Genomic DNA, 23,939 nt, shown 5'->3' with positions numbered 1-23,939 from the left:
AATAAGTGACACATCCCCGGAATCAGTGTCTCAGCCCCTATCACCTGCTAACTTCAGTTTACATAGCAGAAATTGTCTGACAAATGGAGATGAAACACTAAATACTAATATAAAATACAGAGATTAGTCAGTCTACTTTCTGCCATATGTATGGAGAGGCAAAAATACACATAGAGTAGATTTGGCAACAGATTTAATAATAAAAGCAGCTTGCATTATTAACTAGAGCTCTTAGGTCTGGTGTACTTACTTTGAAAATTCTTCTCAAAATGGCCATATATCTGATATTAAGATGAATATTTGATGAATCCAGCTGAAAAGGGAGATGGCTCATAAGTCCAGAGGGTACTTTGCACACTACGACATCGCAAGCCGATGCTGCGATGCCGAGTGCGATAGTCCCCGCCCCTGTCGCAGCAGCGATATGTGGTGATAGCTGGTGTAGTGAAAATTATCGCTACGCCAGCTTCACATGCACTCACCTTGCCCTGCAATGTCGCTCTGGCCGGCGACCCGCCTCCTTATTAAGGGGGCGGGTCGTGCGGCGTCATAGTGATGTCACACGGCAGGCGGCCAATAGAAGCGGAGGGGCGGAGATAAGCGGGACATAAACATCCCGCCCACCTCCTTCCTTCCGCATAGCCGACAGGAGCCGCGGTGAAGCAGGTAGGAGATGTTCCTCCTGCGACTTCACACACAGCGATGTGTGCTGCCGCAGGAACGTGAAACAACATCGGACCATCGCAGCAAGGTAATTACGGTTTTCGCCGACGCTACACCAATGATACGATTACGACACTTTTGCGCTCGTTAATCGTATCTTCTAGGCTTTACACACTACGATGTCGAGAGCGACGCAGGAAGTGCGTCACTTTCGACATGACCCCACCGACATCGCACCTGCGATGTCGTAGTGGGCAAAGTACCCCTGAGGGGCACTTTGCACACTACGACATCGCAAGCCGATGCTGCGATGCCGTGCGTGATAGTCCCCGCCCCCGTCGCAGCTGCGATATCATGGTGATAGCTGCCGTAGCGAACATTATCGCTACGGCAGCTTCACATGCACTTACCTGCCCTGCGACGTTGCTCTGGCCGGCGAACCGCTTCCTTATTAAGGGGGCGGGTCGTGCGGCGTCATAACGACGTCACACGGCAGGCGGCCAATAAAAGCGGAGGGGCGGAGATGAGCGGGACGTAAACATCCCACCCACCTCCTCCCTTCCGCATAGCCGGCGTGAGCCGCAGGACGCAGGTAGGAGATGTTCCTCGCTCCTGCGGCTTCACACACAGCGATGTGTGCTGCCGCAGGAACGAGGAACAACATCGTAACATCGGTATTTCCCAATTCATGGAAATGTCGGACACTACACCAATGATAGAATAACGACGCTTTTGCGCTCGTTAATCGTATCAAAAAGGATTTACACACTACGATATCGACTGCGACGCCGGATGTGCGTCACTTTCGATTTGACCCCATCGACATCGCAGCTGCGATGTAGTAGTGTGCAAAGTACCCCTAAGTCTATTTAGTCTTCACCCACCTGGTCTTACTGGCAGCTGCAGCTTGTACTGCGCACAGTGAGAGCCAACAACCGGAGGGACACTGAGGAGCTGACAATAAAGCATAGATGTAGTTGCATTTTTTGGTTAATTGTGCTTACTATATTCTTATTAATTTCACTATTTATTAAAGGGTTTTTTATTAAACACTATTTATTAAATTATCACCAGTTTTTGCTCCCTCATCTGAGAGCAGCATAATGTAGAGACAGAGATGCTGATTCCAGCGATGTGTCACTTACTGAGCTGTTTTCTGTCATTTTGATAAAATATATGTTTTCTCTGCTGCAGATCTAGCAGTTATACACAACTCATGAATATGCTGCACTACCTGCAGCACCCCAAGTAGTCCTCTAATGATAATCTGCTGATTAAACTGTGATTTTTTTTTCAAAAGTACATTAAGCAGACCAGTAAGTGACACATCTCTGGAATCAGAATCTCTTTGCCTACATTATGCTGCTCTCAGATTAAGGGGCAAAAACCTGGTGACAGATTCCCTTTAAGAAATGTGACGTTAATAAGATAATGTTATTTAATGAAGAGTCCGCGATACCATCTTTGGTTTACAATCGGCCACATGCACTTCTTTTTTCACAACTTTTCAGAAATGATCATTCTTATACCTTATGGCTGTTAAAAAAAATCTGTCAGTATGCAGGTAATGCATTTTAATATTAATGTGCCCAGCTGCGAGCTACATGATATGAGTTAGATTTTCTCTGAAGCATTAACTGTCACTCTGCAGTTATTTTTGCATTATTACAGGTAATGACAGCTATGGATGGAGAGTAACTATATATTATTTTCATATGTTTAAATCGGAAATGGTTTCCCTGCCTAAAGTGCTGACCCATAAAGGAAATGTGTAATTAGAATGTGATCTCACACACTCTTCTATTATAAACTTATTGCTTTTTGTAAACATTTCTTTTATCATTATCCTTATAAGCTAATCCTGATTGATCTAAGTTTTTGCACTGGCCAACTAATTACACACTATAAGCTGTCACTGTTTTTGCCACCTAATCTGAGAGCATCATAATGTAGAAGCAGAGTCCCTGATTCTAATGATGAGTCACTTACTGGGCTGCATACTGTAATTTTGATATCACTGTTTTATCAGCAGGAGATTATCATTAGAGGACTAGTAAACCTGCTGCCTGGTAGTCCTCCATATTCATGACTTCTGTATAACCCTGCCCACACAACTGATTGGAAGCAGTCTGTGTACACTGTATATGTGCAGAAAGTTGCCAATCAGTGGTGTGGGCAAGGTTATGCAAAGCTCAGTATTTGGACAACTGCTAAATCTGCAACACAAAAAAACTGTGATTTTATCAAAATTAGAGTTAAGAGAACCTGAGGTTTGAGGTTTGGAGTTCAGATTTGGAAACCAACTACCAAAAAAATAAAAGTTCAGGTTGAAAGTTCGAGTGAGTTACGAGTGCAAATCACTCAAGTGAGCAGTGCTGTGCCTGGGTGTGAGTGATGCTCAGCCCTGTGCGAGCTGCGTGCAGTGTTTGAACGGTTCGCTCTGGGGATAAAATCAGCATTATCAGATGTAATGTCATGTGCCACAAAAAAAAAAATTGAAAAACTCTCCCCTCCGTCCCCCGGAAGCGTTTTGCTTATGGCTGACTGTATGTGGGTGGAGACACGAACTGCTCTATTACTGACTTCCATTGAGGTTCGGATCAAGTCGGGGTCACAAACTGAATGTACCCTGCGAATCAAACCAAACCTCCATAGGTTCACTCATCTCTAATCAAAGTGACAAAGCAGCCCAGTAAGTGATATATCACTGGAATGAGGGTCTCTGCCCCTATGTTAGGCCTCTTTCACATGTACGTGCCTCCGGTACGTGTTTGGCAGTTTTCTCACGTACCGGAGACACATACGCACGTGGACCTATGTATTCCTAATGTTTTGGACACACGTAAGTATTTGCGCACAGAACGTGTGTCCGTTCAGTACTTACGTGTGTCCGTGTGTTTCTCACGCCGACATGTCCGTTTTTCTTGGGCATCACGGGTGTCACACGGAACGCAAACGTGTCACGCGTAACACACATGGACCACACGGATGTGTTCCGTGTGACACGCACCGGAAAAAAGACATATGTCTGCGAGAAAAAAAACAAAATATTACTCACCTTTTCCAGCCCCGCTGTCTCTGCCGCTGCTGTCATTTGCTGCCGACCGCCGCTCATTATGCTCATTGAATATTCACTTGCCTGCGGCCGGAAGCAACAGCAGCAGAGAGTCGGCAGGACCAGAGACCGAAGATCAGCACCACGGACAGCGACGCCAGGGACAGTTGAGTAGAAAGATCCCGTTCTCCGTGTGTTATCACGGCTAACACACGGAGAACACACGTAGGCCATGCACACAGCACAGCGAGGGCAATACGCACCTCTGACACATCCGTGAAAAACGTGTGTGTTTTTCAAGGACGTCTGAAAGAGGCCTTATGCTGCTTTTGTATCACCCCGTGCTCGGCAGCCAAGCCACTCAGATCCGGACCTTTAGTGGGTGGCTCGAGGGTCTCCGGACGCGGGGGTCTCGTGGTCACTTCAACTAAAAGGGGAGCTGTGGTTTGGGGACGTAGGTGTACGGCTGGAGCCGTGTTAAGTTCGTGACGCCACCCACGGGATGTGGTGAAGGTGGACACCACCGCTGCAGTTACGGGGCACCCGGGGGAGATGTTGGCAGCAAGTTGTTAACCCCTCTGTGGGCAGGGATGGTGGCCCCGGGACCCGTTGGGTTTGGTTGGCGGTGCAGGGAGATGGGCGGCCGGAGGGCATTGACGTACTCACGATTAGTAAACACATAAGTCTCTGGTAAACCAAGGTGATGGTGGTCGGTGCCCACAGCCGGCTGCAGTCTGGTCCTCCACCCGGTTAGTGGTCTCTTGTCTTTCTCCTGCACCTGTGTTTGATGGTGGACTGCCTGTGCTCGCACCTTCAGGAGTCCGCTCCTGACTTGTGGTCGCCTAAGGAGCCCGTTGCCCGCAGACGCGGGCCCATGAGATCTCTGAGCCGTGGAGGTGGCTTTCTATCCCCCTCGTTGGGCTGTTGTCTTCAGTCGGGACTTTGGGTGGGACAGGACCTGTAGTCCTGGCCTCAATCAGTTAATTAGCTAGCCCCCAGTAACTTCTGGACCTATCTTCAGGGTCTGAGTACCCCCCTTTGTGTTCCGGTTTCCGAGTCAGTTCCCCGGGTCGGTACCGGCGGGCTACAACCTATCCTGGTCCACCTCAGTTCCACCAAGCCGTCTTCCCGGCTCCTGCAGACGGAGACCGCCGTCTGCCTCCTAGCCAAAGGTACCAGGGCTCCTACCCTGGCACCCACTCAAATTGGTTTCTCTCCTCTGCTGGAGCTGGACACAGCTCCAGCCCACACACCTCTCCAACTTGAACTGTAGACTGTTGTGTTTACTTTCCTGCCTCAGGCTGTCTGAGACTCCTAGGTGGGCATCTTCCAACCGCCTGGTTCTGCCCCCTGGTGTGTCCATCAAGCCCTGAGGGGGTGACTAAGGTTTTTGTGTTTGGCTGTGTGTTACCTATGAGGGACAGGTGTAATGCGGGGCCCTATTTGTGACTACCTGGATGGCCAGGGCGTCACACTCTCAGATGGGATAGCAAAAACCTGGAGACAAATTCCCTTTAATGAGTTACTGTATTGCATGGATAGATATTTTTTTATAACATGAAGACAACATTTTTATACCACATCTAAAAAAGTTGAGGATGGACACATTTGCATGTATACCTTGGTCTAATACTAACTATGCATCAACTGTATATGTGCATTGACTGTGTAGATTTAAGCTGTGTACCCACAATGATTATTTAGTGAGGTTTTGACTCTGCATATTGTTGCTTCATTTAAAGGGAACCTGTCACCAAGTTTTTTCACTATAAGGGGTACTTTACACGCTGCGACATCGCTACCGATATATCATCAGGGTCACATCGTTAGTGACGCACATCCGGCGCGGTAGCGACATAGCAGCGTGTAACACTAATGAGCGACGATCAACGATTGCAAAATCGTTCCAAAACGGTGATCGTTGACACGTCGTTCATTTCCTTAATATCGCTGCAGCCACTGGTACGATGTTGTTCGTCATTCCTGCGGCAGCACACATCGCTATGTGTGACACCGCGGGAGCGACAAACATCTCCTTACCTGCGTCCACTGGCAATGCGGAAGGAAGGAGGTGGGTGGGATGTTACGTCCCGCTCATCTTCGCCCCTCCGCTTCTATTGGCCGTCCGCTTAGTGACGCCGCAGTGACGTCGATATGACGCCGAACGCACCTCCCCCTTGAGGGAGGGATTGTTCGGCGGTCACAGCGACGTCACTGACCAGGTATGTGCGTGTGACGCTGCCATAGCGATAATATTCGCTATGGCAGCTTTCACCAAATGTCACACGAGCGACGGGGGCGAGTGCTATCGCGCTCGACATCGCTAGCAATTGCATAGTGATGTCGCAGCGTGTAAAGTACCCCTAAGCTGCGGCCACCACCAGTGAGCCCTTATATAGAGCATTCTAGAATACTTTATATAAGAGCCCATGTCTCTCTGTATAACATAAAAAACACCTTTATTATACTCACTTAGGAGGGCGTGGTGGTCTGATGGGTGTCGCTGGTCTCGGTCAGGTGCCTCCTCCATCTTGTGTGATCGCCGTCCTCCTTCCCAGCCTCGTGTGCATGATGTATCCTACATCATCCACACAGGTCGCCAATGCGCTCCTGCACACATGCCCTTCTGTCTGCCCAGCCGAGAGCAGATCAAAGCATTGTAGTGTGCATGAAAGGGCAGTCTTTGACCTTTACTTGCACCTGCACATTATAGTACTTTGCTCTTCCCTCAGCAGGACAGATAAAAGTGCGCCTTTGCATGAGCGCTACGGAGGCCTCTGTGTGGATGATGTAGGACACATCATGCACACAGGGCTGGGAAGGAGGATGGCGATTGCACAAGATGGAGGAGGCGCCTGACTGAGACCAGCGACATCCATCAGATCAGACCACCCCCTAGGTGAATATTATACAGGTGCTTTTCACATTATACAGAGTGGCCTGAGCTCTTGAGTATTCTGGATGCTGTATATAAGAGCTCACTGGTGGTGGCCACAGCTTATAAGGGAAAAACATGGAGACAGATTCCCTTTAAAATGCAGCGTCTTACAGTTCCAGCAAATCGGATGGGATTTCTAGAAATCTCATGCCCACTGTGCTTCTTTTTTTTCTCATTGATTTTCCCCATAGACTTACATTATATGCAAAAAATCCGCAGGTGAAAAACGCATGTGTGTTTTTAGTGCTTTTCCATTGCGGAAATGCATCAGAAGGGAATGTAATTCACACATGACTAATATCAATAAAGTTTTGTTAACAACAAATACCAGGAAGTTTCAAAAACAAAGCAGCTTTATTTAAAACATGATGCACCAACAAGAGAGAAACTGGAGTGTTAATAAAACCTCAAATTACCTTATTTACATAATAGGTGCAGAAATTCTGCAACAAAAACCAAAAGCCTATGGTAGGAACGTAGCCTTATGTGGGCGTCACACGATACGATCTATCATGCGATCGCACGAGTGATCGTATCCGCCCCTGTCATTTGTGCATCACAGGGAAATCGCTGCCCGTGTCGCACAAAGTCGTTAAACCCCCGTCACACGTACTTGCCTGCTGAGCGATGTCGCTGTGGGCAGCGAAAATCCACTTCCTGAAGGGGGTGGGACGTTCGGCGTCACAGCGACGTCACACAGCTGCCGGCCAATAGAAGTGGAGGAGTGGAGATGAGTGGGACGTAAACATCCCTCCCATCTCCTTCTTTCCGCATAGCTGGCAGGAGCTGCGGGACGCAGGTATGCTGTGTTCATCGTTCCTGGGGTGTCATACGGAGCGATGTGTGCTACCCCAGGTACGATGAACATCCGGCGAAAGAAAAATAAACGATTTTTTAAAAATAAACGACGTGTAAACGATACACGATTTGTAACCGAATTACGATCGTTCTGAGACGCTCTTAGGTGTCACACGAAACGACGTCACAAACGATGCTGGATGTGCATCACGAAAACCGTGACTCAGACGACATATCGCATGATAGACATCTCGTGTGACGCCCGCATTAGGCTATGTGCCTACGGGGAAAGTGTCCTGTGGATATATCCGCAGAACATTCTGCAGGATCTCCCAGAAAACCGCAGCACAACTTTGTCTGTTTCCATGCTGCGGAATGTCCTGCGGATATGCTGCGGGCATTCTGCTTTGAGGATACAGTACCATGGCTTCGGCACTGCATCCTCAATGCAGAACAAGTGCTGGAGTAATCGCGGAGTTCATACTTACCTCCATCATGCAGCACTTCACTCTCCGGCTGTGTCTGTTCTGCACTTTGCAGGAGAAGGTGGGTGGGCCTGCACTAGCTCTGGCTGTCACATGACCGGAGTTCTTGCAGGCCCCACTCACCTCCTGCTCCTGGCTCCACCGCACTCCTCTTCACTGGAGGAAATGACTCCGGTGTCTTCAATCAAGGCAGGTAAGTATAGGAACCAGCGGAGAAATCCGCAGGAATAATTCACATGCTGCAGATTTTTCCGCAGGGAAATCCGCATTATTTACGCTGCGAAAAAAAAATGCAGCATGGTGACAGCAGTTCCAAAATGCCATAGAAATGACTGGGGATTTGCTATACAGTGGATTTATGAAAAATCCATGGAATTTCCACGAAAAAATTGCAGCAAATGCCGCAAATTTTCTGCAGCGTATGCACATAGTCTTATGCGGGCATCACACGAGACGATCCATCGTGCGATATGTCGTCGGGGTCACGGTTTTCGTGACGCACATCCAGCATCGTTTGTGATGTCGTTTCGTGTGACACCTACTAGCGTCTCAGAACGATCGCAAATTGGTTACAAATCGTGTATCGTTTACACGACGTTTAGTTTTAAAAAATCGTTTATTCTTCTTTGCGCTGGTTGTTCATCATACCCGGGGTAGCACACATCGCTCTGTGTGACAGCCCGGGAACGATGAACTGCAGCTTACGTGCGGCCGTCGGCAATGCTGAAGGAAGAAGGTTGGTGGGATGTTTACGTCCTGCTCATCTCCGCCCCTCCGCCTCTATTGGCCGGCCGCTGTGTGACGTCGCTGTGACGCCGAACGTCCCACCCCCTCCAGGAAGAGGATGTTCGCCGCCCACAGCGACGTTGCTCAGCAGGTAAGTACGTGTGACGGGAGTTTAATGACTTTGTGTGCCACGGGCAACTAATTGCCCGTGACGCACAAACGACGGGGGCAGGTACGATCGCTCGTGCGATCGCACGATAGATCGTATCGTGTGACGCCTGCATTAGGCTCAAATTACTCAGTGATTCCAATTACATTGTATTGAGTCTCACAACTAGATGACGAGTGAGCCCAGCCCAGAATTGGGAGCTCTATATCAATGCAGTAGTGTGTGTCGCCCAGGGCTATGGAGTACTCTGTTCCGGGCCGTATATTTACAGGGATGCTGTGTCACGGGTGAATGCTGGCCGTTGCCTGGTTCTGTGACCCTGGGGACACTTTTTAATGGGGAGTATCTACAGGGGAGATTAAAGTCATTGGTGTGATGCCACCTGCGGGTTGCGGTTAAGATGGTGGCACCGCCGCTGCTGAGTTTGTTATCCCTGGGGCAGATGGTAATAGCAGCTGTGGTGGTAGGCCCTCCGCAGGTAGGCCTGAGCCCTGGGAGATGAATGGTGGAGACTTTTGCCGAGGAAGGGAGGCCACCCCATGGGTTGTAAGTTAACAGTCTTTACTGACAGTTGGATTCTCGTATGACTGGTTCAGGTCCTTGTATTTCCAGTCCCAGTTTTGATGACTCGGTTGCTCTGTCCCCGACACCCTCAGTGTGGTTGGGTCCCCATAGCTTGGAGCTGGTTTGGGGCCTGACTGTCCTTTTTGGCAGTCTTTTCGTCCGTACGGCGGGCAGTGTGGACCCTGTAGGACCAGTCCGTGTCCCCAACCCTGATCCTCTCTTTACTGCTGGTGCCCCAGGATCTGTGGGTCAGTGAGGTCCATGAAGGTCCCCTCACTGTGCAGGTAATTGCCAGGCCACGTGAAGCTGACACCTGACCTAGGGCCCTGTGCCCCGTTAGTGCTGTGGTCCCAGTGGTACTCGGGTGTACCTACCCTGGCGACCACTCTCCTGTGCCCCCAGGTCACCATTACATGACCCAGCTCTAGGCACATCTCTCTCCTTGACTCTCTACTCTTGACTGCTCAGTGTCCTCTCCCACCAGGATGTCAAGTCCCCTAGACTGGCTCCGCCCTCTAGGTGGCCTTCTCTTTTGTGTTTGACTAGCCAATTACCCCTGGTGTGGAGAGGGAACTGGGATTTTGGTGTGTGCAGATGTCACTGGCACTGGTGTTCCAGGTCCCTGGGGGTAGGCCCTGCATCCTGGTGAGGATGCAGTACCTAGTAGTGCCCTTAGTAGATCAGGGGTGCTATAAGAGCTTTATGATTACATGACCGTTTTTTATACATGTAGCCTATAGAACACACATCTGAGGGGGAAGTCTACTTATAAAAACGCCGGCTAAGATGTATATTTCTATGGTTTCTTAACCTTATGCTAAAGTTCAAGGGTTATTTAAAACATCGCTAACCCAGTGAACTACATAAAAACAAAAATGACAAATGTCCACAAAGATTACATTTTACGTTCACCTTTGCTTGGTGTAAATGTTTATAAAGAAATGTTTATAAAGAAAACGAATGTTCTGTCCTATGGCTTAATGGAATTTAATAAAACATCATGACTTGTGACATCTGGCTGTTTCATCAAATTGACATTTTCAGACAAGTATTCTAATTTTCGATCTTGTGTAGTCTTAAAAAAATTCAGCAGTGCCAAAATGAGAATACGGGCTTCCTGAAAATCTATACTGGATTCATTTTCTTCTGAAGACAACGTGCTCATATGACCTATCAGTACATATAAGCGTTATGTACACTGGGGCTTGAAAGTTTGTGAACCCTTCCGAAATGTCAATTTCTGCAAAAATTTTACTTAGTTTTTTTTATACAAGTCCTAAAAGTAGATAAAGAAAACCAAATCAAACAAATGAGTGAGAAATTTTAGACTTTGTCAATTCATAAATGAGGAAAATTATTTAACATTATTATTTATTAGTATTATTTTTTATTATAATTATTATAGCACCATTTATTCCATAGCACTTTACAAGTGAAAAGGGGTGTACATAAAAATAAGTACAATAATCATGAACAATACAAAAACAGACAGATACAGGAGAAGGGACGACTCTGCCCACGAGGATTCACAGTATACAAGGGATGGGAGAGGCTACAGTAGGTAAGAGTGGAGATGGTTGTGCAGCGCTATGGAGGACTGAGGGTTACAGCAGGTTGTAGGCTTGGGAGAAGAGGTGGGTCTTCCGGTTCCTTTTGAAGCTTTTCAAAGCAGGCGAGATTTTCTTATGTTGTGGCAGAGAGTCCCAGAGTATGGGGAGGCATGGAAGCCATCTTCGATGTAAGTGTGAGAAGAGGAGATGCAAGGGCAGTAGAGAAGGAGATCTTGTAAGGATCGGAGGTTATGTGCCGGTGCGTACCAGGAAACTGGGTCACAGATATTTGGAAGAGACAGGATGTGGATGGCTTTGTATGTAATGGTTAGTGTTTTGAACTGGAGCTGTTGGGCAATGGGAAGTCAGTGAAGTTATTGGCAGAGAGGGGAAGTCGGGGAGTAGCAGGGGACAGGGGGATTAGTCGGGCAGCATAGTTAAGAATAGATTGAAGGGGTGCGAGATCGTTTGAAAGAAGACCACAGAGCAGGGGGTTGCAGTAGTCCAGGTGGGAGATAATAAGGGCATGCACAAGGTTTTTAGCAGGTTCATGGGAAAGGAATGTATGATATCGTACGACTGTACGAATGTACAAATGTAAATAATATACTTTGTCATTTCATAAATGAGGAAAATTATTTAATATTATATATCTCTGAGAAGCAAAAGTATGTAAAGTATGTGAACCTTTGCTTTCAGTATCTGGTATGACCACCTCATTCCTTGTGCAGCAATAACTGAATCAAATGTTTTTAAGTCCTGCACATCAGTTTGGAGAAAGTTTAGCTCATTCTTGCCTTCAAAACAGCTTCTTCTCTGTTATATTATGTTCCTCCCACGAACTGCTCGTTTCAGGTCCTTCTATAACATTTCTTTAGGATTTGTGTTAGGAATTTGGGCTGGATTTTCCAAAACTTTCACTCCAATTAATCAAGACTGGCAAAATTCATGCCAGTCTTGATGAGGGGGTGGGTTGAAGTGCAAAGTTCCTGATTCACTTCTTAATGAATCAGGCAAGGCACAAAGTGGCATACGCCTCTGCCTCACCACAAATCTTACTCCAGTCCCTGTTGAAGTTAGAGTTTTGGCATAAAATATGCCTCCGCTCATTATGAATTTGACAAGCAGGGTCACCATGCCTTGTCCAACACCAGATCTGTCCAGCTGGGCAAAAATGGCCTGAGAATGCCAAAAGTTTAAAAAATTTAGCTCAGCCTCGAGTTCTGCCAAAATTTTGCAATTTTTCAAAAGATTTTTACCCCAGAATTCTAGTTGAAAATATATGATGAATCAGGCCTCTTCTTTAACCATTTCTTTGTACAATGACCGTGTCCCTTGGGTCATTTTCTTGCTGCATGACCTATGTTCTCTTGAGATTCAGCAGATGGAGAGATGTCCTGACATCTTATTTTAGAATTTACTGATATAATTAAGAAGTTGTTATAATAAACACCCCCATTATTTAATAGTACCGATGACTGTCGATTCTGGAACATTTATAAAAGAAGAAATTCCATTAACTGATTTATTACAAAGGTGGTATTCTATTAAAATTGCACACTGAAATTTAATGATCTCTTTGGAACATTCCATTCTTTCAAAAATGTTTGTAAAGGCAAATTTCATACACCATGGGACTGAATGAGAAATCGAAATGTAAAGATTGACATGTATAACAATACATTTGTTCACATAGTGTCTGTCACGCTGTACAAAGGGCTGGTAAGATGTAGTACAGCGTATTCCCCACTAGGTGGCAGCAGAGTAGTGGAGAGTCAAAGTAACACTGTAACAGAAAGGAGGCTGAAGTACAGCATAATAACCTCAGCAGGCAGTTCACAGGTGAACCACCAGGGGGTAATAGAGTAGTCAAGCGGTAAGGGTCCAGCAGGGAAGTCAAGTCACTGCAGAGGGAAGATCAAGATCAAGTCAGAAAACAGAACATAGATCGGAAGCCAGGAGATCAGGAATGCAGAGGGAAACACAAAGGACACAGTAAACAGAAGACAAGACCAGATGGTGAGGCACAAACATGGGAAAGAGGATAAACCAGGATGGGTAAACTTCTGACAGGTGCTGGAAGTCAGGGGCTGGGAGAGACGGATGAACGGGGGAGGGTACAGGTCAAGGCACGGTAACAGAGTCTTATAAAACAGGAAATCTTACCAGAACCAGTCACAGGCTGCAGAGCAAAACTATAACCAGCACTGGAATGCTGGTGCAGCGACCATATTTAGTGTGTTCTGAAATCAGAACAAGGCTGATGGGAGTTAACCCCTGACATGACCAGGCCGGATCTGGGAAACACTGAAGCGGGGAATATCGGTCCTGGATCATGACAGGGTTTATGAGTTACCAGTTTATGATATACTGATGACCATACATGCTATGTAATATCATGATATATACGGTATTCTGGTTGTTATTTAGTAGTATGCCATTGAGTTAGGTGTGTCCCATTGCACTGAGTTCTGAGCTGCTGCAAATTCATACCTAGGGTTGTGATGTGTCTTTTAATGAGTTAATTAGTGACGCACAAGCACTACCATGCTCAGCAGTTGGATGCTCGGAATGGCATGACTCGAGCACATGAATATAATGGAATTCAATGGGAAATTCGAGCATTTTTCCAGGAAATCTTCTCCCATTGTTTTCCATTATACTCAGGTTCTCGTGTCACGCCCATCCGAGCATCCAACTGCTCTTAACGAGTAATGAGCACCCAAGCATGGTAGTGCTCACTGATTACTACATTTAATGCATTCAATTTTAGGGTGATATGGCTCATGAGTCATGGAACATTTTGGAGTAGGCATTAGTATGCATTCCTTTGGAAATGTACAGAGGGAATATTAGTTTTTTGCTAGTAGAGTATAGGCACATGCAGACAGGCTGAGACATGAAAGGAGAAGTAGACAATGTCTGCGTCACAGCTACTGTATATAGAAGTGGGAGTGAGTAACATTAATTTTACTTGGACTTAGAGAGGGTTACAAAGGAGCAAATCAGAAAACTTAAGCATATAGTGATGTGAGTTTAGTCGGTCCCAGCTAAAGAAGTTCAGCCCTATCCCTCCTAAGACTGGTACTAGAAAGAAAGAGTGCAAAATGTTCGACCACAGAGGGGAGTAAAGGGTCTTGTACCTGTCCAAAAACAATGTATCCACCAACAGGAGAAGGTACTTATCCAGAATGGTTTTCATGCATGAGACCCACAAAGCTCAACTGCTTGGAGAGTGCTTCAGTCAATAGCTATAGAACAATTATTGATATATGAAAGGAGTTATGAAACTTTGGATTATTATTGCTGTTAAAACGTTATTGTGGGCCACGGAATTTTAGAGTAAAATGATCACCTTAAAAGGGGCCTTCAAAACAGTATGGCAAAGGCAGTGCAGTGTTTTTCATAATACATTTCACAATGGGTCACTATAAGTACATTTTCTATTATGTAGTGCTTATAATCTATATTCTGTACTGCCCAGAAAAAATGTATGGAGATATGTATAGAAAGAGTAAATCTTGTGAATTTAAACAGATAATGCTTGAAGTATTATTAAAAATTAATTGAAATGTTAATTTTTAGAGACACAACCTGACAATCTTGTGTCCATGATTAGTAGGTGCCCTCAGGCTCATAGGCTTATTTTTTTTTCATGAATAAAAGACTGAGGTTTCTAAATCATGTATTAACTCAGGAATAATTTTAACTCTAAACTGAGTCATCATTATCAAGTCCTCTACAACTTTCTTTAAAAGGAATTGGTGACCAGGTTTATTCTGACAATATAAGATCAGAATGAACCTGGCACGTCCAGTGATTGTTTGTCATGGATCGTGAAGGCGGTTTATGATTATGTATTTCCCCTGTAGTAGACATTGCAGCTAATATAGTATTCTATACCTGCTAATTAAATGAGGATGGCATTATATGGCGCCCAAATATTTTGGTACACCCATAGACTTGAGTGGGCGGGTCTCATCCAACGCATAGAGGAAATGATGCAATATTTGTTCACACGCAGATTTGGTCAGTGAAAGAAATCACTCAACTGCACTGCCCCATTAAATATTATTGGTCTGTGTTCTGTCCAGTTTTTATGGACAACACTCGGACCAAAAATATGCTCATGTCAACCTACTCTTAGTTGTTCAAGAGTTGATCCTGTTCTGGAAGACTCAGTTTGATTATATATTCCATTTTGGTCCATATATTAGTCTTAAATAATGTAAAAAAAAAAATAGTGACTATGCTAAAACTCCCAACCACTTTACTAAGAACACAATTTTATTTGTTTGTTATCTGTTGTACGTATACCCTCTTTCACTTGTAAAGCGCCATGGAATAAATGGCGCTATAATAATAAATAATAATAATAATAATCTGTTCCTGTTGAAATTTTTTTAAATGTCAAACATATAACAGAGTGATATGATTTATGAAAATATTGTGTTTCCCCAAAAATAAGACAGGGTCTTATATTATTTGGATGCCAAAAGATGCACTAGGGCTTATTTTCAGGGAATGTCTTATCTTGTTTATTGGCTCCAGTGACTGGGTCGCCCATTAATGCCAAATAAATATTCACCCCTTTCCCCACCCACTCCTCTATGCCATTGTCAGTGATTGTGTTGCCTATTAATAGCAAATGAATATTCACCCTTTCACCCACCCACCGCTCTGTTCCGGCATCACTGATTGGGTCCCAGTTAATTCTAAATTAATATTCTCCCCTTTCCCTACCAACCACTCTGTGGCAGCATCATTGATTGGGTCACCAGTTAATGCTAAATGAATATTCTCCCCTTTCTCCACTAACCCCTCTATGATGGAGTCATTGATTGGGTGCAGTCAGAATGTTGAATATCTCACTCAAGGATCGTATTGCAATTCTCAGACTGGCCAGTGGCTCTCTTGACCTGAGCATGAATGCTGCATAGAAATACATACTATCATGCTCAGGTCAGGAGAGCTACTACTTCTCGGGCAAGTAATACAACTATCTGACTGCACCCAATGACTGATGCTGGCAAAAAACAGTGGGTGGGTGAAGGGTGAATATTCATTAGGCATTTACAGGCAACCAAATCACTGATGCTGGCACAGAGGGGTGGACGGGGGAAGGGGTGAATATTCAGTAAGCATTGACATACATTTCCAGGCCTTTCAGAAACATAACGGGGCAACATACAGCAGTCAAAGTTAGATATCCTGAAAGGGTTACCGAAGACCTATTTAAGGATACCAGTAGGATGAACTGCAACTAAGAATTATTTTTGGAGTAGAGCTTATATTTTAAGCATACTCGAAAAAAAGGCCGAAAAACCCTGCTAGGGCTTATTTTCGAGGTACGTTTTATTTTCGGGAAAACACGGTATCTACAAAATATTACACATAATGCATAACCAAAATTAAGTTTTTGCAAGAAAAAAAAGCTTTAATATGAATAAGGCAGGAGGATCAATTTGGGGTGGCGTGTGGGTATAGTGAGGGGCTTAGAAAGTAATGCGCATGCAAATATACATATATCTATATATGTGTATATATATACATATATATATATATTTATATATATACAGTACAGACCAAACGTTTGGACACACCTTCTCATCTCTAGAACAACTGTTAATAGGAAACTTTGTGCAGCAGGCCTTCATGGTAAAATAGCTGCTAGGAAACCACTGCTAAGGACAGGCAACAAGCAGAAGAGACTTGCTTGGGCTAAAGAACACAAGGAATGGACATTAGACCAGTGGAAATCTGTGCTTTGGTCTGATGAGTCCAAATTTGAGATCTTTGGATCCAACCACCATGTCTTCATAGAAAAGGTGAACGGATGGACTCTACATGCCTGGTTCCCACCGTGAAGCATGGAGGAGGAGGTGTGATGGTGTGGGGGTGCTTTGCTGGTGACACTGTGGGGATTTATTCAAAATTGAAGGCATACGGAACCAGCATGCCTACCACAGCATCTTGCAGTGGCGTGCTATTCCATCCGGTTTGCGTTTAGTTGGACCATCATTTATTTTTCAACAGGACAATGACCCCAAACACACCTCCAGGCTGTGTAAGGGCTATTTAATTAAGAAGCAGAGTGATGGGATGCTACGCTAGATGACCTGGTCTCCACAGTCACCAGACCTGAACCCAATCGAGATGGTTTGGGGTGAGCTGGACCGCAGAGTGAAGGCAAAAGGGCCAACAAGTGCTAAGCATCTCTGGAAACTCCTTCAAGACTGTTGGAAAACCATTTCCGGTTACTACCTCTTGAAGCTCATCAAGAGAATGCCAAGAGTGTGCAAAGTAGTAATGAAAGCAAAAGGTGGCTACTTTGAAGAACCTAGAATATGACATATTTTCAGTTGTTTCACACTTTTTTAAACATATTTTCAGTTGTTTCACACTTTTTTAAGTATGTCATTCCACATGTTTTAATTCATAGTTTTGATGCCTTCAATGTGAATCTACAATTTTCAGAGTCCTGAAAATAAAGAAAACTCTTTGAGTGAGGTGTGTCCAAACTTTTGGTCTGTACTGTATATATATATATATATATATATATATATAAATATATATATTTATATATATATAATAAAATTAAATAATTCATTTCAAGTGGTCCACATGTGACCCCATAGAAGAGATCCATGGTAACGTGCCTGCCTTTAGAGAACAGTCTGTAGCCATTATTAATCAGTTTTTCGTTTGTGAATGTAACGTAAGTTACCATGGAATGACACAATACAGTACTGGGATGACTAACAGCGTGAACCGATTATCTAGGGCACAAAATCTAATGACCTGTCAAAATTAAGAGTAGTTTATCCAATAATCCCATGTTGTAAGGAATTTTTGTTGTATGATAAGAATTTAGTTTCCTATCGGGAGATAGAAAAATAGTTTTAAATGCAATTTCCTAACATATAATTAGAGGTTAACCAAAGTTTGACACCAAAGAAGTAAAAAAAAATGATGATTAAAATGCAGCCAGAATGGTTATCCAACAAGAGTCCTGGAAGAGAAAAATTCTTATAATTTGTTGCTTACGGGGATTGAAAAAGCATGACAACATTAGCTACTGTCTGCTTAATATGATGACAAGTGACAGAAATAGATTTTTCTCCTTTTAACAATGATGTTCATTCATAGTCAGAAGAAAAAATTAAAATATGATGTTCATTCTTCAAATGATGTGTGCTTTTTGTGGGTAAAAAATGAAATGTTCCTTTCAGAATGTCATCATTAGTAAAATGTTCTAAAAACTTGATAAGCCTAAATTACTTAAGTGGAACGTTACATTTGCCCTGACAAAAGTAATCTGCGGAGTCTAAAGGATTCTCTTATTTTACACCTGGGACCCCCTACAAGAAGGTTTGGGCTTCATTGGTCAGATGTCCAGGTCGCAGTCCACAGAATGCAGCAGCCATGATAGTGAACCCACTGGGCTACAACACACAGAAAACCCAGAGGAGCTTAACTACAAGCCTACACCTGTTTTTTTACGTTGGTGAGGATGTTATGCTACAAGTGTGAGTCCGAGTGGTACTCGATAAGACTAGAGCTGCAACGGCTGGCCGCAGTGGTAAGGGAGCAACAGTTTCTAGGATAAGACTACAGCAGCAGCCGATGTTGGGGTTCCATCCGGGATGGATGAATGGCTGGATGATACAACGGCAGCGACCGGCATGGATACTTGCAGAGAAGGGTATCATGTAAGCCGGTTGGTGTGGATGGTAGCGGCAGCAGTGGAACAGCAAGGTAGCACAGCACTGAAATATAAACAAGTGTCAGCAGCAACAGACAGCACAATAACAGCAGCAGCACTGAGGTAACTGACAACTAGCGAGGAAACTAACTCATTGCCCAGGCACCTCCCATAGGGCAGAGGTGTGTTATGTACCTGCAGCCTCACAGCTGACTTTAGAAGTATTTCCGGGATAGGAGGATGCTGGCACTTTAAGAAAGGGGGCTTGGCCGCGGTCGCACCCTATGGACAGAAGCAGAAAACCTGCAAGGTGTACAGACTCTCCGGGAGACAGCAGCCTGAGATGGGAACGGGGCCGCCGCCGCAGGGCACCTGGACAGGTGAGGAAACCAACGTCCTCTCTGGCGGAGGGGGGCAGGAGAGTGCAAGGAAGCTGACTTTATCTTCCCTTTGCTGGTGTCTGTGGGGATCTGCACGATTTCCCAATTTCCTCTATAAGCAAGAATTAACTGCTGGAGATCTGTGGCGCCCCTGCGGCTTCAGGCGCCACAGGGTACTGTACCTCACCCGAGGTGCAGTATTCATTTCGGATACAGAAGAGGTTGACACTGGTTAACCTCCAGCAATACACCATCCATGACATAACACAGGAGCTTTTCCACTGGGACTGGGCTAGGGTAGGTGCGGGGGTGGCCATCACGAGGCATGGGACCTCTTGCCCACTACTTCAGGAACCCGGGAGGCGGGGCACAAACAAGGGTAGTTAGAAGTGATCACACACAGGCGGTCTCCGGCAATCGCAGCAAGCACCAGCAGTGGGGAGTAAGTACCGGACAGTGTGCGAGCCAGGTTGAACTTAGGAACAGACAAACAAGCACGGACATGGATAGTCAGGGGCCCGTGGTCTGGAGATGAAGACTCGACCCGGGTTCTTAGGAATCCCAGGGTTCACGAGGAGTGCGGAAGGCACCCGTGATGTGTTCCACTGCCCAGGAGCTGGGGTGGAGAGAAACCATTGAAAGGAAACGCACAGAAGGAAATGTGACACCCTGGCCTAACAGGTCGTCAAAGGGTATTGTGCAATCTGCCCTTCAGCACAGTATCCACCCTCCTTGGTTACGGGTCCTGGTCCTTTGGTGTTGCCAACAGCTAAGCCAATCAAAACCCTAGGAACACTTTGCACTGTACCCACCAGACACACCATTGGGGGGCCTGAAGGGAATGAGCCAACCACATGGGGGGTTGGTAGGGGAAAGTGAAAAAGTGAGAGGTGAAGTGAAGTATCAGTGGAAGGGGAAAGAAGTGACTATCGAGAGGATAGGTCACGGAGCAGGGCTCCTGTGTACTAGGTGGCAGACGTTGGTCTGGGCCTGGTAGGAGCTGGAACCCCGGTCGCAGGGGATAGTGTCAGAGGGTACGGACTGCTGAGGAGGGCGGCCGGCGGCCTTCAGCTATCACCGGGCAGGGGCCAGGGCACGACGGGGTACGTGGACCCTAGGCAAGGAAGTAGCTTTATGCATCCTGGTAATTTACCTGATGGGGGTGAAGATTTCAAGTGTCATCCCCAACCCTCTCCAAAATCGGAGTACTAGCACAGCGATGGCATAGGACTTTCCCAATGCAGTCCAAAGAAATCCTATGCGTGAACCCTGAGAGCAAGCTCACTCCGTTAGCCACATGGGTGAGCGGGACCCGAAAAGTTTAAGACTTGAGGGTCCAAAGAGGAAAACACTGGTGCCAAGGAAAAGGGTCACAGACTAACTGCAACACCAAGGACACGGACCCAAGCGTACTCCCTCCCAGCTGCATTGGTGCTCAGAACTCTGGTTTGCAAGCTGTCAGTGTGATTATTTATGGACTGAGTGAGTACACTGAGAAAATCCTTCTCCTACCCAAACGGCACCCCCACTTCAGCATCACCGGGCTCCCGGGGCAAAACCCCCCCTACCCACAGAGGGGTTAAAACATCCTTGCTGCCATACCACCACCACCGGGTGTCCCCAACAGCAGCGGTGGTACCCTCCTAACTTACCACGCACTGTGGGTGGCGTCACAAACTCCAAATTCCCCCCTTGTACATAGTCCCCCATCTTCATCGAGTGGCCGCGTGACCCCTGGGTCCGGAGACCCCTCGACCACCGCGGATCCGAATTCAAGCAGCAACCTGGCTGCTGGCACGGGGGCGGCACAGAAACACCGGCCTCGACCTCCGAAGTATCCGGGTATGGCTGAAGCCCATCACAGTGCAGCCTGGCACTCCAACGGCGGTGTGTTATCAGTGAGAAAAATAACTTGAACTGCACCCACTGTGTCATCCCATCACTGCCAGCGCTCTAAACATCGTGCCCCTGCGACATAGGTGACTACTACTCCCAACATCCTCCCTGGGGCCTAGCTCTACCTGTGGAGAGCTGCAACACCCGGGCTGCGTCACCATCTGCTCCAGAAGAGAGGGAGACTTTACGCAGCAGCGGCTGATAATTGGCCGCACACTACAGGTGGTGTCACGAATAATTACTCCCATCATCCCCATCTTTATTGACACCGCCGGGGTCACGAAACTGGGCCAGGCCGCTGTGTCAACCCAAATTGACACTGGCCTGTTGACGAGTAACCACAGAGACCCCGTGGGCACGTCAGATCAACTAAGGGAGCACTTAGACGACACGTACAAATAGGACCAAAATTGGACCGCAATTCACAGACTAACTGCATGTCTCTGAACCAAATGTGAGAGCTGGATAGAAAGTTATGAAGCTGTCACGCTCGGGTGGAGAGAGTCACTTCCATCCTCATGCCAAAAAAAATCCAATTGATACATTTATATAAATACACCCTTACTAATAGAAACGGATTCTCATTAAAGAGATCCAGTTGGTGTGCAATCTTGCAAGCAATGCCCCATAGAAACAAGTATGCAAAGGAGAGTAGCTCTCCTTCAGAAGCAAATAAATTGTCCTTCTAGGTCCACCTTTCGGCTGAAGCTACCCTGAAAGCCAATATTACACCCTTAGGTTACGTGCCCACGGGGAAAGTGTCCTGAGGATATATCCGCAAGACATTCCACAGGAGCTCTCAGAAAACCGCAGCACAACTTTGTTTTAATGTTGCAATTGTATTGTGGAATGTCCTGCGGATATACTGCGGGCATTCTGCATTGAGGATTCAGTACAATGGCTTGGGCACTGCATCCTCAATGCAGAACAAGTGCTGGAGTGATCGGGGAGTTCATACTTACCTCCATCACGCAGCACTTCACTTTCCAGCCATGTCTGTCTACACTTTGCAGGAGAAGGTGAGCGGGCCTGAACTAGCTCATGCAGGCCCCGTCCACCTCCTGCTTCCTGCTCCTGGCTTCACCACACTCCTCTGCATTGGAGGAAGTGACTCAGGTGTCTCCTTTCAAGGCAGGTAAGTGAAGGATCGTGCGGACAAATCTGCAGGAATAATTGACAAGCTGCAGATTTTTCCGCAGGGAAATCCGCATTATTTCCGCTGCGGAAAAAACTCAGCATGGGCACAGCACTTCCAAAGTGCCATAGAAATGGCTGGGGACTTGCTGTACTGCGGATTTTTGAAAAATCTGCGGAATTTCCACCAAATAATGGCAGCAAATTCCGCACATTTTCCGCAGCGTGGGCACATAGCCTTAGAAGGACTTTGAAACAGGACTAGGCATCTTCCAAAAGGAAGAGAGACCTATCTGTGGAGAGCAGATGTTTTAGGTATGGTGACAAAGTGACAGTTCTTTTCTCTCTGGTGGAGGAGTAATTTGCATTCTTTCTTTCTTGCTGTTTCACATGGCCGCCCATTTAATTGAATAGTTCTAGTCTAATTAGACACAATAGGAAAATGAGAACAACTTTGTGAGTGGGATCAGTGGCATAAAGAGGAAGAGAAGAAGGAAAAGAGAAACAAAAAGTATATGTACTTGTGTGGAGGTGGGAGACTAAGTGATCAGAAGGCTCAACTTTAGAGATGAGCGAACCCTTGGAAGTTTGAGTTCTGTGGGTTCAGCCGGAAATTATATAAAGTTCTGCTCGGGACCTGGACTTGACTCAAACTTCATTGGAAGTCACTGATTGGCAGTTTTGATTTCCACCTAAGCTCACCGTGTGTACCCGAGCACAGTGATCCTCACTCAAGTGGTCAGCGTAGGTACAGCACCCGAACTCCAAACTCAAACTCTGATTTTTTTGTAAAGTCTTTGTTCGGAACGAACACAGATTTTACTTTTCGTGTTCGCTCATCTCTACTCAACTTTATAACTTTGAAATAGTTCATAAAGCTTGAAATGTCTATCCAGTTTTAGTAGTGCAAACTTCTGCTCTTACAGGTGAAATACAGTACAGGCTACAGTATGGATATGAATATTCATGAGCATATGTACTTGTTTATTATTTTGGTGTTCCTTTTTTGCGAATAGAAATAAATATGTTCTATAGTAAGTTAAACATGTATGCAAATTTTGTTCAGTAGACACCTGCTGTTATCCCTGATGTGTAGATGTATGTATAATGAATTACAGATTAATTATTAATACCCATTTTTGATATTTCAGCACCACATGGACCTTCTTTCACCATTGGAAAGGCTGTCTGGCTACTTTGGGGTTTGGTCTTTAATAACTCTGTGCCTGTACAAAATCCAAAAGGCACAACTAGCAAAATTATTGTGTCAATTTGGGCTTTCTTTGCTGTAATATTTTTGGCCAGTTACACTGCTAACCTTGCTGCATTCATGATCCAAGAGGAATTTGTTGATCAGGTGACTGGACTTAGTGATAAAAAGGTATGTATGTAAACCTTCCCAATATATATTATTACAAAGAACCACTGTATTAATTTATCTACATACGGTATATCTGTTCAAAGGTATAATTTTTGCATGATAGTTAGATTATTAACTATTACCTATGTAACCAGTTCCTAGAAGGTCTCATTTAGATGTCCAATTGTTGTGTATGGTGCTATCTCTGTACAGCACCCGTACCTATAATAGTGAATGTGGTCATTCCCATGACTGTGATTTTCCGTGAACCAAGTGGTCCATACAGAATCATGGAGACATGTCCAATTTTCATCCTAGTGTCGAATCAAAGTCGGCAATGCAAGTCTATGGGTTCGTGAAAGAATCAGACAGCATTCAGATAACAGGAAAAAAATTTCAAGTACAAGAAAACCTGATGAACCTCGGACCAAAGTCTTCTAAAACTTTGATGAATTCTTGACTACAATAACTAATGAAACTTGGTCAGTTTTTCTTGTATGTGAAAAAATATGACTC

General features: G+C 45.5%; 1 protein-coding gene across 1 annotated transcript in view; it reads left to right on the top strand.

Annotated features, from left to right (window-relative positions):
• Positions 1–23,939, top strand: part of GRIN2A (glutamate ionotropic receptor NMDA type subunit 2A) — an 812,513-nt gene that overhangs the window by 718,490 nt on the left and 70,084 nt on the right. The window contains exon 10 of the mRNA XM_075317910.1: positions 23,215–23,444. Coding sequence (XP_075174025.1) covers positions 23,215–23,444 — 230 coding nt within the window. The remainder of the gene's footprint in view (positions 1–23,214; positions 23,445–23,939) is intronic.

This window comes from Anomaloglossus baeobatrachus, chromosome 7, assembly GCF_048569485.1.
Source record: "Anomaloglossus baeobatrachus isolate aAnoBae1 chromosome 7, aAnoBae1.hap1, whole genome shotgun sequence".
NCBI classification, from domain to species: Eukaryota; Metazoa; Chordata; class Amphibia; order Anura; family Aromobatidae; genus Anomaloglossus; species Anomaloglossus baeobatrachus.
The sequence above is the reverse complement of the archived record's forward strand: the minus strand, read 5'-3'. Positions and strand labels throughout refer to the sequence as shown.